General features: G+C 47.0%; 1 protein-coding gene across 4 annotated transcripts in view; it reads left to right on the top strand.

The window, feature by feature from the left end:
• The first annotated feature begins 227 nt into the window (after positions 1–227).
• The window catches only part of LOC8036391, a 32,345-nt gene continuing 17,020 nt past the window's right edge, over positions 228–15,552 (top strand). Inside the window, exon 1 of one of the 4 annotated variants that reach the window (XM_040211375.3) lies at positions 228–622. In XM_040211375.3, the coding sequence (XP_040067309.1) occupies positions 512–622 (111 nt within the window). In that variant the 5' untranslated portion in view covers positions 228–511. Of the gene's footprint in view, positions 623–9,189; positions 9,641–15,552 lie in introns of those variants that run through there. The other 3 variants (XM_042287148.1, XM_040211376.3, XM_042287149.1) reach the window with 3 other exon arrangements.

Below are 15,552 nucleotides of genomic sequence, written 5' to 3'. Positions count from 1 at the left end.
TGGGACCTCTGTTCTAAGCCTCTCTGACGTTATCGCTCAGGAAAAGCGCGAGTGTATGAAGGTGTGTAGAGACTAGTGCAAGCGCGTGCAGTTGTCTCATACCGTTCGGCGCCCAACGCTCGGCGCCCCGCCCCACACACACATAAAAACAGCCTCCGGGAGAAAACAAAAAAAAAAAAAAAGGAAAAAAAGGGGGTCATATGTGCCGCCATCTTTTGCCGCGGGAACAAACTTTCGACCCACTTCGCTGGCTGCACTCTTTCGCGTTGGCGAGGGAGGGAGCGACGTAGATTTCTCCGAAAGCAGAGAGTGAGCACGCCCCAAGTGAGAGAGGGCAAAGCGAAAAAACGAAGCGAGCGTTAAAAAGACGGCGGAACCGGCAAAGCAACAAGACCCAGACAACCAGCGTTGCGACTCGCCGTCATAGAAGAGGCAGCAAATTTTGCGCGTTGTCCCAAAACGATCGTACTGTTTGCCTTCGGCGAAATAAAACAACAACAAAGGAGTCAATATGTCGCATACCATCACTGTGACGAAGGTGACGACAAGCAGCAGCGCACCGATGGTCTTTAACTCCGGCTACGCCTGTAACGTGCATGGAGCCCTCAAGATTCTTGAAACGGTGAGTGATCCCTCTTTTGGCCAAATATTGCACGCATTCAACCTGCTCCCACTTGAGGGAGTAGAATATGAACGAAGGACACACACAGGACAGCCATTCGATAGGCCTGTGTCTGATCTTTGGAATTGGAATTGTGCGCCTCTCTCGCTTACACTGAAATTATGTGTACAAATCTGGAACGCACGGGTCACCATAACGTAATATATTTGTAGAGATAAATATTGCTTTCAAAAGAACAAAAGAGGGGACAAACCCACGCGGTCAGTCGCTGTCGGCGGCGGGAGCGTCTGCTTCCCTTTTTAGCAGACGAAAATCTGGAGCGGGCCTTGTAGGTCAAGATGTTTTCGTTGGCGTTGGCCCACTGCCGCGCCCTCGGCCTTTGTTATAATTTTCTTATCTTATGTATTCGTCTTATAAATGTATTTCTTCCCCTTTTTAACCGTTCAAACCGTTCCATCTATATGAGCAGGTAACTCCAAATGTGCAGTGTATCGAATATATTTGTCCAACTAAAACCTCAGTATACAGTATGTGGAGACTGGCTTCAGAGATGACAAGCGATCAAAACCATGTTTGTTTCCCTGACATAACTAAAAATTTCACCCATTCGTATAATGAAAAAAAAAAAAAAAAAAGAATAATAACTTTGGTTGAGAAATTGTATTGGATAGGCTTGATATACACGTGCGAGAAGGCTAGACGACGGGTGGTGGCGGGTAATTTCTATTGGCGCCCCAGTAAAACGCAATATTCCATCGTCGTGAGATGGGCGTGGCTACAGGATCATCGCGCGGGCGGGCTGACATGAAGGAGAAAGCATAGTACTAACCAAAAATCGGGCGTGTTTCGCTAAAATTGTGTTCCTTATTGATTTTTGTTTGCCAATATAATGAAAGAGCAGTCATCGTGCGACGTGGGCAGTGCCACATATCCACGTCATACAGCGTGACGTAGCAGCGTCGAGAACTCTTATCACTGTAAATCGTGAAGCGAGCTATGAGTGTAGTACACTGATAGCGGATTGGGGTTAGGTCAGTGATGCTGTCGCGAATGACGTATCCGGCATTCCCAGCGGCCACTCGGCGGCAAATGTCAGCACCCAAATACCCCCTTCCCTGGTCTCCTGCCAATTTTCAGTGACTCCCTTCCCCCTTCCCTCTTCTGTGTCTGTGCAGTCTGTGCGCTTTTGTATGATTAAGCACACGACGTCATTCCATCCCGGAACGTTTATTTTTGTTGCTGACGGTATTATTATTTCTGGGCGGCTTTCTTGAGCAATGCTCGCCCTCTGGAGCAACCCCAGATGTCTCCGGATCGAGATGGTGCATTCCCTGGACTCGCTAGGACTATTTTTCCCCCTCCTTCTCCAAATTGTGCCGTATTTAGATCTGATTTCAGGTCACAGAGAATATGAGATGTTTTCATGTATTTACATGTCTTTGTATTATTAGTTGCAAAATTGACGAGTTTTAAAATAATGGTTGTTGAGGGTGTATTCCAGACGAATGTTGCTTTGATGGAATGTGGGGCGGGGTTGAGGTTTTTGCCCCGATAACGCGGCTGTAACCAGGAGTTACTGCTTGAATGATAAACCAAGATGAGAGAATCGTAATACAGTGCATGGACAGTGTGATCGATATGTGATAACAGTAAGGGATTCATGTAGCCAAGGAAAATGTTCGTTTTAGTAAGCAGGCATAGCAATAAAGATAACAAAAATGAAGTAACACCATACTAATTCGTTGAATCGTTTGGCCCACGGGCACAAACGATTCAACGTTGGCTTTTTATCTTTTTTTATTTTCTTACCAGTTTGCCCGTCGGTATGAAAGAGCATTCATTGTTTGCCGGATATCGTCATTGCCTCGAAGCTGGACACCCGAACAGTCGAATCGTGTGCTCAAGTTAAGTGTGCGCGATAACAATTACTGATTCATCGACTAGCTTCAAAGCCCGAGGGCAATGTCCAATGTCAGCAGGCTTGCTCTGGATGACACATAGATTGCCTCTTCCGCCACTGTCAGAAACCATGCCTCCTTGGCTCACTCCCTCCCTCACTTCCCCTCCCCCCACCCCAAGTTGAATATAATACAAAAGCAGCAAATATGTTCAGAAACCTCGCGAACCTTCCGCATTTTTTTTTTTTTTTTCCTGCTGAGCGTGGAGTCACAACGGCGTCGCGTCGACGTGAGCCATGACACGGGCAAAGAGTGACATCACCCTGGAGCTAGCTGCTCGTAAATCTTAGGCAACTGCGCCGTTGTTGTTTGGAGTACGGATAATATCTAACTTTGCTTAGCTCACCTGTTAGTTCGCCCCGGATGTGGCTCAGACGCCGTGTCTTGTGAGAGTGAGTCATTTCGTTCGAGCCGGTGTGCCGCAATGTCTCTGCGGCCTTCCTTGTCAGGACAGATAATGCCGCAGTCTGCTGCAGCGAACGAGTTCTTCCCTTTCCTTGCCAAGATAAACCACACCACACTGAAATCCTGTTTGTGCAGTCGTACATATCTTATAATATATTCATTTTTAATCGTGTTGAAAGGCCGAGGACGTGATAATGAACCATACACACACTGCACTCTCTTTAAAAAGAATAATAAAAAAAACAATTCACGGAGGAAGGGAATACCGTTTTATTTCACTGTGCAACTCCACTCGGAGACAGCTATCTGTTACAGAAAAGCTGTGTAACTTCTATTTCAACGTGGGCGCGTTGGTGAAGTTAAATAAAACTGAAAGAATAAACATAGGGACGGACAGAACAGCATATCTGTTCTGTCCGTCCCTATGTTTATTTATTTTGTTTTATTTAACTATGTCACTTTCTTGCCTCTTTTGTTGTGTTTCCTGTTCAGCGGTTTTGCCTAAGAGTTTTGTTAAAGTTTGCATCCTCCTTTCTTGCATGACAATTCGTCGCACGACAGCTGGTAGCAGGGCTATTCGTCACATAGGGCAATTCGTCGTAGGGCGGTTCGTCGCTATGACAATTCGTGAAACATTTCTTTTTGATCATTTTTTATGGGTTTTGTTGCTTTTGCGCATTTTTAGGTGAGTGCAATTACTATAGTCGGTTACAAGTCAAGAAGGTAGGAGAAGCTCCTCCCACAAGTGTGATGCGCCTGTTTCAAATCTCTCCGCAGTCGAAAGAAGAGTTCACTGGAAACGCTCCTTGTTCCGCTTCAATGGATTCCCACTTGTCTCCGATCCCACTTTTTAAGAAAGCGACCTTTGTATTCATCGGAGAGGGAACCGAGCCCTTGAAAGCAGCCTTTGTATCCATCGGGGGGGAAGCTAATCCCCGAAAGTCGTATTTGTTTCCGTCGGTGGGGGAGAACTCTAATCTCCCTCTCGTGGCTTCCACAATGCTAAGTCAAAGTCGAAAGATAAAGCAAATATGTACAGAAGAGCAAGACCCTCCTCGCGCGTTGGCCGCGACGTCACGGAAACGGTGGGACGCTATTGGATGGGGAGGTGGCGGAGGGATATCTGATTCCCTTTGAGGGGCATTTGCCGCTACCTTCTTAACCTGTAACTGACTATAGTGACCCTTTTCCTTTATTTACTTATTTTTTCCCGCACCCATGAAATTAGTTTTTGTGCTTCCAAGGTTAACTAAGATGTTTATCAACTTAGAACCAAACAGGAGACTAATCTTTCTAAACAGAATACCTTCGGCGACGCTTTTTGTATTTCAAAACTCACGTTTTTCGACAAGTTGTCCTAGTTACGAATCGCCCTATGACGAATTGGGTAACCGGACAAAAGCTCACCGAACAAAAGCTCACCGGACAGAAGCTCACCGGACAAAAGCTCACCCGTTTTTTGAAAGACCCGGACAAAAGCTCACCCCTTTTTTTGACAGACCCGGGCAAAAGCTCACCTCGATTTCTTTTTTTTTTCCTACCCGGGCGAAACACGCGCTGAAATAAAGTGCGGACGCAATGGACATTGGACCATTTTTAGGAGAACTTGTACCTCATCCACCATTGAGTTGCGATTTAAAAAAAAAAAAAAATACTTTGAAAGAGCGGGAGTTCGGCCTTCTGGAGAAGTACAAGAAAATGACCAATTAAAAAAAAAAAAATTGTGCGGGATTTTAGATAGGCTCGGGTTCCTTCCACCACAGCTTGTTCCACAAGAACTAACCACCAGGGAAAAGTCTACCGGTGACATCGGCTACCTGCTGGACTATTTTGATTGCACGTATTTCAACGGCCGCTTCCGTTATGCTTCTGTTCCATCTGCGGCGGCACCCAGAGCGAATTCTTCCCTTCGCCTGACTCTGCGCCGACGGCGACCGGAGTTTCCCCCGGTACGGTGGAATATGTACGACACCACTCTTCAAGATAAAGACCGGATGAGCAACACCTGCGAAAGATAGAGTACCGGGTTCCAGAAGCTCGTCGGCCACGCCCATCCAAGCTGATTGAATGCCTACAACAAAATCAGGCGCTCGTTGCCACGGCATTGACAAAAACCCGGAGAGGTGAGCCCACCGTAAAGTGGGTGCGAAAAATTACTCTGCAGCTGCAGAATCGTCTTAGAAATATTTGCGAGGGCTTGCATGTACATCGAGATCTACCAAGACTGCTGGAGCTAGTGGGGGACTGCATTCGCTTCTAACCAATCGATAAATAACTTGTTTCTACTAAAATCAACAAACCATGCGCCTGTCAGATTTAATTTATCGTTGCCTTTTTGTGTCGCACGCATGCACCTAAGTTGTCCGCACTCGTGTTAAGACCAGCATGAAATTTTCTCGTGGTGAGCTTTTGTCCGGGTCTGTGAAAATATGGGTGAGCTTTTGTCCGGGTCTGTGAAAAAATGGGTGAGCTTTTGTCCGGTGAGATTTTGTCCGGTGAGCTTCTGCCCGGTGAGCTTTTGTCCGGTGAGCTTTTGTCCGGGATTCGACGAATTGCCCTGTGCGACGAACGGCCCTGCTACGAGTTGCCCTATTACGAATTGTCTTTCGACGAACGGCCCCTACCCCGTATTGGCGACCTTAAATACATCTGATTCAGAAAGTGTTTTACCCTAGAAAATTTGGCAGGGACCTTTACCTTCAAGGTCCTAGAATGCATGAAATGCATTATAGGACTTTCAATTTTAAATTTCCCCACTAAATTTAGCGGGGAAAACTACATTGGTGCATAGTTCATGCGACGTCAATTGTTCTGCTAAATTTAGCGGGGAAGCTGAATTTGTCTGTGGGTCCCGTGACGTCAGCTCACGTGACATCAAATTTCCCGCTAAATTTAGGGGGGAACTGAATTCGTCTATAGGTCATGTGATATCAATTTCCACGCTAAATTTAGCGGGAAATGCACGAACGGACAGACGGACAACATTTTAAGATTTGGGGTAGGAGTAAAAAGCATTTCATGCTTTAATAACAAAATATGCAGGCGAGCTGATGAACTTTCATCGTTACAGATATACAATATTGAGGAAACAAACAAAAAAATTAAATGTGCCAGGCAGTAGAGATGCTTATGGTGCCTCAACCCGACAACCCCTCCCTCCCCCCCACACCCTGAACCCTACGTCATGGCTGGCATTTAATCGCCAGTAAATGACCGTGCGCCATACTGAACCGCAGAGCGCTTGGAGAGCCAATCACGGCAAACTGCCTAGTGAGCTCGACGAACATGACGCGGTCAAAAGTCTGTCTAGACCGAAAAGCGAATTCTGCGATGCGACACTGAGTCACGAACTTTCAACGTCCCATCATGGACCTCATTTTTAGACCTAAACATTCTGCAGATTACAGTGATTGGCTCTTCTATGGTTCCGCGGAAAAGTAGTCGCAGGCAAATTTTTTTATGAGACTACTGCCGTGTTATTAAGAACGTCTTTGTGAAAAATTAAAATCATCGCAGAAAATAATTTTGAAGAAAAAAAAAGTTATCGTGTGCATATTACTATACTTCCGTGCATATTGCTACTGAGTATCCTAACGTTGCTCGAACTTTGACACAACTTCCAAAATAATGTCAGCAGTATTTACGAGTAACTAAAACGAAGAAATTACATTCAGGATACGTTTGGAGCAACTTTATCTAAAGAACTTCCTGCACTTTACCCAACACTGGAACGAATGGATTTTGGAAAAAATCCAGAGAACACAGCTTTAAAAAAAAAAAAAAAAATGCTATTGACGTGAGAAGCGAAAGTATACAGGCGAGCAGATTAGGAAACAGTACACTAAAAAAATCTGGTCGTAAAAGAACTCTTAGGGGTTCTTCGGCTCGTCCATATTTTGCACCCTAAAAAGTTATATTCTTCTAGACTTTTTTTTTTTTTTTTTTTCAAAACGTTTTTTTTTTTTACCCAGCTGCCTTTCGAGTGCGCCAGGGGGCGATATTGCTTGAGGCGAAACCTAGCGAAACCGTATTTCACGAGCTGAGAGAGTTCTTAGTAGGGGTGTCGCGAACTTTTGTCGAACCGGATTTTTAGGTCGAACTTTCGGGGTTCGACTGAGTCGAATCGAATCGACGAACCTTCGAACTTTTCACCAAATTCGACCGGTTCGACTTTGCGGACAGTGTGGCCAGACCTTGATACAAACATGTCTAGGTTTGGAGAATTTATTTTTTATGCAAAGGGTTATTTCATTTTATGAACAGTTGCAATTAAAAGAAACCAATTCTAATAACTGAAGACGTTAATAACCTAATTTTTTTTTGTACTGTATTAACTGAAATAACCAATCAGCGGTGCCTTTAATTCATCCCTTAGCCATTACCATCCAATCCGAAGCCAACTGGCCAGCTTGTCGCGCATGCGCACTCGAGTCGAACCTCAATACAAGGTTCGTCGAAATTTCCACAAAAAGTTCGAAAAAGTCGAGCTTGGTCGAACTCGAACTTCGGCCGGTTCGCGACACCCCTAGTTCTTAGGACTTAAAATAAACCTTTCAAAAACATTTTTTTTTTATATATATATAGAGCGTATAGTTTAAATCCTGACACACGGAGAAGTCCGTCTGTCAGGATGTGCAGAGAGTATGCGGTAAATCTATACATTTTGCACTTTGTTGGCGGTTGCCTGTTTCTAAAATTCTGATAGTGTTGGGCTAGTTGGTTCTGGAATTTGGAATACATTTTCGCGCTCAAAACACAAGGTAAGAGGGGTGGGGCAGCATGTGTCAGCGTGGCAAGGAAGGTGCCTTCCTCAATGACTCGGCCTGGCATCGGGTTGGCTAGTGATGGGGTGATATCAGAAACACGGATGGTACATAAGCGACGTTTCATGTAATGAAATCAGTTGTTAGTAGCGCACTCTGGTGTCTGATTCTCGTCTTTGTGTCCTTGTGTTTTGAGCTCTAAAATGTATTCCAAGTTCTAAAATTCAAAGTTTAAGTTTTTTTTTTGTTTATTTTTTTTTGTGCGTGTGTGTGAGAGAGAGAGAGAGAGAGAGAGAGAGAGAGCTGGGCGTGGGCGAAATCGGCGAAGGTCCTTCAGCGAAGCGGTGTGGGCAGCACTTCCGAGGCGGCATGCATTGAGCGTGCCGTCTTGCGTCAGAGTCTCGTTCGGAAATAGATGGGCCGGCGGCAGGCGTCGAGCCTCGGTTGTAGTGCGTTGCGCAAGGCCTCGGAATCCGCCGGGGGAAGACACGCAGCCGGGGCGCGGTACACCGCGACACCCGATGTTACATCGATTTGCCGATATAAGCCTAAGTTTCTAGAGGAAATGCCGTCGGAGTCCGCGCCTTTGCTTACAAAGATACGGCTGATATGTGACCCGGTCCCGGACCGCATACTTTCATTACTTGACCTCGTATTTGTCGTCGCCTGTGCGACAGACTGGGACAGGATCCAAATGGAAACTTTAGTCCCCACGCTCCAACGGCGATGTTAACGTGACCTTAATCTGATCCGAAACTTTTTTTTTGGAATCGAAACCTTTTTTTGTAGTGCAACCCCCCGCGCGCCAATTCAGCACGGTCGAAACTGCACGTAGCTCTGTATTCCCGAATGTCAAATCGAGCTCGCTACGTGGATAAGCCCCGAACCTCCGTGGAGAAATGCGAGATCGGCGTTTCCTAGCATCTAACACTGAGAACCCGAAAGGTACACCCAATACACCGCTGAGACAATCGCGGCGGGGGGTTTGTTCTCGGAGGACTCCTCGCGCACGTCGTCGCCTGGAACCGCGTCGCAGGTGGGTCCCTCGCGTTTCCGCGTATTCGTTCCGTATAATCCAGCAAGTGATGCGTGCCCCGGCGTCCTTGAACAAGACAAAAAGGTCAGGAGAGGAGGCGCCCCAGAGGCGGTGGGCCCCAAAAATGGAAGGAAGGCAACGAAAGAGCAGGTGTGGCTCGCGGCCTCTCCTCTGGAGCACGCACGCGCGCTCTCAAACACAGCCACCGGAGATCGTACGTACACCTTTCACACACGAGGGTACGGGTGGCCTTATTCTCTCCCCCCTTGATGTGACGTCACGTTTTCTACCCACGTGACATACGCTTGTCCAATGGGCGGCTGCCTCGGTGACCAGCTCGGCTCCGATAGGCTCTGGGTCCCTTCGTACGATGGCGACCGAGGATTCGAGTTGTTGCCGCTCTCCGCTTATTGATGATCCTTGTTTGCAACATTTCTTGTGTGTGCAAATGTTGCGTGCTTTCGCCAAGTCTCCTCTCTCCATCCGTGACCTTCCCTAGTCCAAAAAAGGAATAAATTTCTTACGAAACAAACATCGCGGAGAGCGAGAGAGGGGGTCCGGAAAACGAAAGATTCACAAGGAGTGCATGAGCATCGCGAGGCGTTGCCGGCAGCATTTGTCAGCGGTTTCATACTGGATCCGGCTGAGCGAGCGTAGAGTCCCTTTTCCGTGCAGCGTGGAGAACGGAGCAGTTCCGCCTTCTTCGCTTTAGCGTTGTTCGAGTCGCTTTGGTCAAGTTGGCATAGAGCGGATCCCGGAGAGGCTCACCATGTCTCACATGAGAACCACCACCCGAATCAGCGTGAAGAACGAGGACTGCTGCAGCATCCCGGGGCTTCTCCGCGTCACCGAGACGGTGAGCCCGTGTTCTGCGCCTTCGGCCAGCGACAGGTGGCGTTGATGCCCCCATCTGACGACTGCCTGAGGGCTCTACAGCGTTCGCCAACGCATTGTCGCTTTCTGTGCTGCTCAGGACGCAGCGCTTGCTGTCTCCACCAGATGGACAAAACACGAAGTTCCTTCCTGTTTTGTCCATTTGCTTGGCCGTGGTTCGTGGTTCCAACTTCCATTTGAGTTGATATACCTCTGTTGATACACTACTTAATAACGCTAGCGACGGTGGTATGTAGTAAAATAAAAAGAAGAAAAGGGAGTACCAACAACATTCACGGGTGCACAATGAGCATTAGCCATGTTGCGAGTTTTCTGTGCTCCTCTTTACAGATTGGTCCACGAGCCTTGCACCTCCTCAGAACCGAGCGCCTTAAAACCTTTTAAAATCTCTTAGGACGGGAGAACACACTGACAAACTGGCGCCATCTATGTGGTTACCCTGGAACTGCATTTCACTAGAGCGAAGGTTTGGCGGTATTTGAGAGGTCAAATGCACGTACTACTTACGAGAAATGTTCGTTTATAACATAGACAAGTTTTTCAAACCAAGAAAGAAAGAATGATGCGCGAAACAAATTGAAGATATACGGGACCGCGCAGGTGTTCCACTGCTACCCGATAGGTGGTGCCAGTGTGTCTTCGTCGGTTTCAAGGCATCCTGTTCTAACAAAGAAGTCTGAGATGTGTGAACGGGCCTTTACTTTACTTGCTTCAGGCGCCCGCTCGCCCACATATACGCACGCAGGCATGTAGGCACGCGCAAACACACACACACACAAACACGCGCATGCGCGCGCAGCACACAGGCATGTAGGCACGCGCAAGCACACACACACACACACACACACACACACACACACACACACACACACACACACACACACACACACACACACACACACACACACACACAGCCGACTGCACTGAAGCCAACGAGGTACCGCCTGTGCGTCATGTGCCAACCCTGAAACTGGCGCGAAAATACTCTTGGCCGGTTGTTGGAGAGAGAGGGAGCTTGGAGAAAGTGTATGCGTGTGTGATCAGAAACTAAACTAGGTCGATGCTGAATGATTGCCATTGACTCACCATTCCAGTGTGTCCCTCTCCGTATTGTCGTCCTGTCCTCGAGTTGCTTGATAATTAAAGAGAATTCCCCAGAAGTGTTTCAAGGAGAGAGCTCTCCTTCGGCGCGGGTCATGCGGCCGTGTACCACTCAGGCTGACCTCTCTCTCTCCTGGCGCTTGACTTCCTGCCGCCTGGAGTTACGGCGGAACAAAGCGTGTGTGTGTCTCGGGGAACCCCCTGTCTGAACGTTCTTAGAGCCCCGATGCAAATGTCGGCACTACTTGCTGCCCCCATATTTGATTGAATCGTGTAGCGGCAGTTACTGGAAGCTTTTCTTGAAGTCGCGTCAAACTCTGACACTAAATCCAAACCCCTGCACAGTGAACATGCTGCATGGATTTTGGCATAGGCGTGTTGAAAATTTTATTGCATGTTCGCTAAATTGGCGTTTCGTTGTATTGATTCTTGTGAACTCTTCCCAATGCAGTGTCATAATGGCGCAACGTGTGATCGATGCGTCCTTACGACATAATAACTTGGCAAAATATCTAATCATCAAGCGCAGCGTTTTCGACAACGAATTTGGGTGTGAAGGACATACTCCCATTTTGAGACTCTGTGTTGTGTTGTCCTTCGTCTTTTACCCAGTCCTGGGGGTTTGTCTAAAATTATGTTAAACCTTCACCAGCTCGTTGGCGCCCCAACTTTTTGCTCCCATTTGCATGCTACTTTTTTTACATTTTTGCCGTGATTTTCAATGTTTTTGTCCTTCGTCGAATTTCGCCATTCCCGTTTTTACAACTTTTTACACAAAATACTTTCAGTTGTTCCTCATCTCTTCTGTTTGCGAAGACCATTTATCAAGTTGCATCTGCTCCCTTTGCAAATGCACGTTTTCAGATTAGAGTTGGCACTTCGTTTGTAGGGTCGCTTCTGCGGCATTCGATTCACCTGGGATCTGAAACAAAAATGCAGCTGTGGCGACACTCTGATAATGGTCGTTCTTTTAACCTGTTTTTTTTTTTTAACTGAAATCTTGACTTTTATTACTACCGAGTGCACTGGACAGATTGTCTACTAGCCTCTATAGTCACTGATAGTGTGATAAACGTTGGTCACGGGTAGACATGGTCATGTCAGTATTATTGCATAATCTGCGTAATTTCAGCATCCCCCGGTAAAATAAGAGAAGCAACCAACTGGAAAGCAAACAGCATGGACCACTTTTAGCCTCGCCTGCGCCTCCTTATGGGCGCGCTAAATCGAATTTTAGATTCCTGTTTTCTGTCTAAAAACAAAGCGCCCGTTCGCCCACATCGAGCGTGGGCACACGGTCCACACCAAAACCGGTTTCGCTAGGGGCTGAAGCAACAGCGCATACGCGATATGCCAGAATCATTTCAAAATGTCTAAAAGCGCAGAATCCGTCATTGTATGTTTTTTTATTTTTTTTTTATTTATTTAGATATATACATAGAGCGTCATTAGGCAATTGAGTATGGAGATGAAAGAACCTTTCCTACCGATCTCCGAGTCTGTTATATATATATATATATATATATATATATATATATATATATATATATATATATATATATATATATATATATATATATATATATATATATATATACAGGGTGTGTTTTTTAAGCTTTACAGATTTGTTTAAAAAAAAAAGGCGCGAAAGTTGCGTTTATGCGGTTTGCGCAGGTGAGGTATACGGCCAGGGGGACATTATGTGGGTGTTTAATCTTTGCGATAAGTCGACTAATTAATTAAAATTCAGTAATTAACTTTTTAATTAGTGAAAATAGACATATGGTTCTAAGTAGAAACTTGCTGAGCGTCATCGAAAACCCCTAAATCAGCTCTTTCTAGAACGACTGGAATCTCGTGGGAAACTTGGGGGCGCAACAAAGTTACCACTCGTGAAGCAGGCGCAACGCTAGCAGTGGCAAAACGCGGATGATTAGATTATCATCGCGTTCCGCCGCTGCTAGCTTTGCGCCTGCTTCACGAGTGGTAACTTCGACACGCCCCCGAGTTTCCCACCAGCTTCAAGTCGTTCTGCAAAGAGGTTCTAAGTGGTTTTCGATGACGCTCAGCAAGTTTCTAATTGGAACCATAGGTCTAGTTTCACTAATTAAAAAAAAGGTAATGAACGAATTTTAATTAATTAGCCGACCGATCACAAAGACTAGCCACCCACGTAATGTCCCCCTGGACGTAGAACTTACCTGCACAAACCGCAGAATGCAGGGGTGGCCAGGCTGACCCGGCCTGAGAGCCACAAACAAAACCACGAGAATCGGAATGGGCGCCGCCACCTCTGTCCAAAAAGTCCCGCGGAATACGCGCTGTTGTTTAAATAAATTCATGGAAGAATCGCTTTCGGAGAAAGACCAGCGTTCCAAATAGCGCGGCATCGAAACCGTCTAAAACGGTAAAAATAACATATTTTACCGCTTTAGACGGTTTGGGACGCTGCTCTTTTTTTCTTCGAAGGCGATTCTTCCATCAATTTATTTGTCTGTATTTTTATACGGTCTGTATTTGCCTACTTGCTCCACCTGAAAGAAGCCAAACCGTTGTTTAGTACGAAAATAATGACGTAGCCGAGCAGCTACAAAGCTTTACAAATAACTGTTTCCCTTCAGTGGTCTACCGGAACATGTGTTTGCTGCACGCCTTTCTTTTTATATGATGTCAAGTTGCCCAGTCCAGTCAGCTCTTCGCCGATAACCGGTAGCCGTTCCAGCTGTTATTTCTTCGCGCTGACTCACGCGGAGACCCGGACTCAGGATAAAGTAGCTTTTTTTCCTTTTTTTCTTTTTTTCCTTTCCCCGGCAGAGTTATCTCTTTCTTTCCTGCAGAGTTATCTATTTTTCTTTCCGGCTTGACAGCGCGCCTCCGTGTGTGCTCTAAGAACTCTCATCGGGGGCGGTGCGGATTCAGCTTATTTCTACGCGTTTACAGCGTGTTCTGCACTTCGTGGACCTAAGCTTAGACAGCTGTTTTCGATGCCTCCTTCAGAGAGGAGTTTTGGAGTTTGTCCTACGATAAAAGGGAAGCTGAAACAGTTTAAAAAAGAGATGAGATAGAGGTTGATTTTAGCGTTGTTTTATCCCGTGAATCTGAATATCGCGTTCATTTTCGCCGAAAATCTAACTAAACGCGAGAAAACACGAAAACCTCTGCCCAGTCGTTACTTCATAAGATGATCTTTCGGCAGCCAGGCGCGTGTCTCTCGTGTGGGCCGCCCGTACAATCGCATGCTATATTCCCCCCGTACAAGCACCAATCGTGACCTCAAAAAAAAAAAAAAAAAAAGAATTGGGTTCTGTGTATGTTTATACAGCGTAGAACTTGGTCTGCCTCAACGGGCAACGAGTCTCCCAGCTGTAGATGAGAACGCAGTAGTGATACACGACCGCACGCCGGTACGATGCTAATCCAGGTCGAAACGGGCAGGGGTGGGGAACCCAGGATCCTGAGTTTTGCAGCGCGAGCTTTCGCTTTACGTGCTCCGAGCTGGTGTGCGCTAACCCACTCGGCCACCAATCCCCCCCCCCCCCCCCCCCCCCCCCCAGTCGTGACTAAAGTTTCTAGGTAACAGTTTACTAGAAGTAGCGAACAAATCTTTGAAGCACCAACTGCGTGACGGTGCAAATTTTAGGAGCGAATGGCGGCGCAAAGCAGACGAGCAGTGGCGTAGCCAGAAAATATTTTCGGGGGGTGTTTCAAGGTGCTGGTGCACACACAATAAAAACAAGAAAGAAAAAAAAAAAATATATATATATATATATACATACATATTTAATGAAGTAAAATTTCGGGGGTGTTCTGACACCTGAACACCCCCTCCCCCGCCTACGCGCCTGCAGACGAGTGAACTGAATGACGCCATTTTGTTCCTACAAAATGTGCTTCGTCATTCGTATTAGTTGTTACTTGTAAAAAATTGCAGTGGCTTAGCTCGGCTATGCCAGGATACGTTGCGTGAGCGGTCGGGCACGTCGCTCAGCCTCCTAGCGACGCCGTTTTGCTTGACGTTCCACCCTTTGTTCCGGTGTCTCCGCAGCACGTTTAGCCTTCTTCTGTTCGTTCTTCCTACGCTCAGCCGCTAATTGCCAGGCAACTACTTCGGGATCCGATGAGTTAAGCTTCTCCGCTCTTCTGCGCCGCTGAGCAGCAATTTCGCTCTCCTTCTCAAGGCTATACCTCACTGGCAAACGCCCCGCTATGTGCCCCCACTGATACCTCTGCGCATGCGCACAAAATGAGAGGTGCTATGAAGTGGCTCCGGTGCAGCGTCAGACTTGGCTGCTGCGCAAAGGAGGCGCACAGCTGGGCACGCGCCGGCGCCAGTGCGTCTGCCGCGGCTATGACGTCACTCCTCTGGAATGCGCAGACCGGCGAGGCGCGCGCGGCGGCGGCGGCTCCGGCGCGCCAGCTGTGCGCCGTGTGACGTCACTGCTTCTCGCGCATGCGCAGCACGGCTCTTTGGGAGCCACGCGAAACTGCTCAACCTCGGCCAGTGTAGCTCACGCTACAAAAGAAGCATCAAGGGACTTTAGTCGTGACGTCTTTTTCTGCCCTTTGTGAAAATAGCAAGAGTGCGCGTGCATAGCTTTGGTAGGCGCTCAAGATGCGCGAGAGCGGAAATTCTCACGACTCCTTTTGTGACGTCACGCTCCGGGAAGGAGGGCCTTCGGCGGTACTTTTGAAAATGATTTTCTGCAGCCTAACTCCATGCACCAAATAAAGCAAAAAAATCGATATTCGAGATTTTGGAGGTCAAATGAAGGC

The sequence above is a fragment of the Ixodes scapularis genome, unplaced genomic scaffold (assembly GCF_016920785.2).
Source record: "Ixodes scapularis isolate PalLabHiFi unplaced genomic scaffold, ASM1692078v2 PGA_scaffold9__187_contigs__length_104089568, whole genome shotgun sequence".
Lineage (NCBI taxonomy): Eukaryota > Metazoa > Arthropoda > Arachnida > Ixodida > Ixodidae > Ixodes > Ixodes scapularis.
The sequence above is the reverse complement of the archived record's forward strand: the minus strand, read 5'-3'. Positions and strand labels throughout refer to the sequence as shown.